The 2290-nt window shown below is 42.8% G+C and overlaps 1 protein-coding gene across 1 annotated transcript; it reads right to left on the bottom strand.

The window, feature by feature from the left end:
• Window positions 1-1095: 1095 nt before the first annotated feature.
• On the bottom strand, window positions 1096-1814 carry LOC121480711 (palmitoyltransferase ZDHHC3-like). Its single transcript, XM_041737556.1, has one exon. The coding sequence runs from the start codon at window positions 1692-1694 to the stop codon at window positions 1251-1253; it is 444 nt and encodes a 147-aa protein (XP_041593490.1). The 5' UTR covers window positions 1695-1814; the 3' UTR covers window positions 1096-1250.
• Window positions 1815-2290: the final 476 nt, after the last annotated feature.

Below are 2290 nucleotides of genomic sequence, written 5' to 3'. Positions count from 1 at the left end.
AGAGACACAGAGAGAGGCAGAGACACAGGCAGAGGGAGAAGCAGGCTCCCTGCAGGGAGCCCAATGTGGGACTGGATCCCGGGTCTCCAGGGTCACGGCCTGGGCTAAAGGCGGCGCTAAACCGCTGAGCTGCCCAGGCTGCCCAGGACCCAATTTTTAAAATGAACAGAGGACCTTAATAGATCGGTGAGAATGCAAATTGGTACAGCCACTATGGAAAACAAGGAGGTTCTGGAAAAAATTAAGAGTAAATCTACCAAATAAATAAATAATTTGCCTGAAAGAGGAAAGAAAGAAAGAAAGAAAGAAAGAAAGAAAGAAAGAAAGAAAGAAGAAATAGAAAGAAAGAAAGAAAATAAAAGAAAAGAAAAGAAAAGAAAAGAAGAAAAGAAAAGAAAGAAAAGAAAAGAAAAGAAAAAAGAAAGAAAAGAAAAGAAAAGAAAGAAAAGAAAAGAAAGAAAAGAAAAGAAAAGAAAAGAAAAGAAAAGAAAAGAAAAGAAAAGAAAAGAAAAGAAAAGAAAAGAAAAAAAGAAAAGAAAAGAAAAGAAGGAAGAAAACATAAATCTACCGCATGACCTAGCTATTCCACTTCTGGGTATTTGTTCTAAGAAAATGAAAACACTCATTTCAAAAGATATGCACAACTCCTATGTTTATTGCAGCAATGTTCACAGTAGGCAAGATATGGAAACAATCTAATTGTCCATCGACAGATGGATGGATAAAGAGAATGTGGTGTGTGTATAACACACACACACACACACACACACGTGCATTCATACACATAATGGAATAATACTTAGCCATAAAGAAGAATGAAATATGAAATCTTGCCATTTGCCATAACATGGACCTAGAGGGTGTTATGCTAAGTGAATAAGTCAAAGAAAAATGTCATATGGTTTCACTTGTATGTGGAACCCCCCCAAAATAAATTATAAAAACAAATGAACAAATAAAACAATAGAAAAACAAAGTCATAGGTACAGAGAACAGAGCGGGTGAAGGGGGTCGACTGTGTGCTGCTGGCTGGTGAGCAGACCTCTGGTGGGTCACTCTGCGGTGCCCAGGGGTGGGCACCTTTTTTTTTTTTTCTCTGCAATGCTCAGCCATTTTACTGGAGACATTAAAAAAAAAAAGTTTTAGAGTAGTTGGTTTGCTTTTTCTCGATTTAAACATTCGTGAGAACGGACAGGACTGTAGTGCTGTGAAGTGGTTTGTGTCTGAGTGGCAATGCTGGTCAGCGTCCTTCAGACCACATACTGGTACGGGTCTGCCTTCCCTTGGTCTGGCGTGGCAAAGGGGCTGACCCAGCCTAGAGAGAAGGGGTGGCCAAAAACGGCTTTCATGTTCATCCATTTTGTTTTTTTAGCCCATCTTCTCTCTTCCTTTTTCAATTGTTCTATTCCCGTTTCATCTGTACAGATGGAGTGCACTTGGGTCCCAAACATCACTGATGTGAAAATGAGGAAGAGCAGCTCCTCGAAGCACAGGAGGATGAGGAGGATCACTGTGGTAGGTGGCGAGAAGGAGCTGCACTTTGTCCAGTCTTCTTCAAAGCAATGCAGAAAGTGGAATCCCACCATGATGAGGGCGTGCAAGGAAATGAGAGCTATGTACATTGTAAACAGGACGAAGTACTTCTGGTTGTTCTCGCCAACACAGTTATTGACCCACGGACAGTGGTGGTCCATCTTCCGAATACACCGCTTGCAAACGCTGCAGTGGTGGGCTCGGTCGGGCTTGATGCTGCAGCATTTGGGACACTTGTACACCACCGTCCAGGCTTCAGCTGTAAACTCTCGATGAATTCTTACGAATTCAGGGGTGTCTGCTTACGGTACCGTGTACTTGTACGTATATACACAGTGTGTGCGTGCCGTTATATAACGGCACGTACAAATTTTACTTCAATAAAAAAATAACCGGTATAGGGCAGCCGCAGTGGCCCAGCAGTTTAGCCTGGGGTGTGATCCTGGGGACCTGGGATCGAGTCCCACGTCGGGCTCCCTGCATGGAGCCTGCTTCTCCCTCTGCCTGTGTCTCTGCCTCTCTCTCTCTCTCTGTGTCTCTCATGAATAAATAAATAAAATCTTAAAAAAAAAAAACGGTAAAATTACTATTATAATTTTTATTTACAAGAAAAAATTAAGGTCCCCTACTATTGGCCTGGGGGCATCGAAAAAAGTGATGAAGGAGAGCTAGCTTCTTGAATCTGAGCCTCAGAAACTCATCTGGGGAAGCACTGGCTCAGGAGTCCCGGACAGACAAAGCCTAGGCCAGCCCCGAC

This window comes from Vulpes lagopus, chromosome 22 (assembly GCF_018345385.1).
Source record: "Vulpes lagopus strain Blue_001 chromosome 22, ASM1834538v1, whole genome shotgun sequence".
Lineage (NCBI taxonomy): Eukaryota > Metazoa > Chordata > Mammalia > Carnivora > Canidae > Vulpes > Vulpes lagopus.
Note: the sequence above shows the minus strand (reverse complement) of the source record. Positions and strands in the feature narration are given on the sequence as shown.

Bases quoted from the DNA above. Each gene is read 5' to 3' on its own strand.
- LOC121480711 (XM_041737556.1), bottom strand. From the start codon at position 1,694: ATGGACCACCACTGTCCGTGGGTCAATAACTGTGTTGGCGAGAACAAC.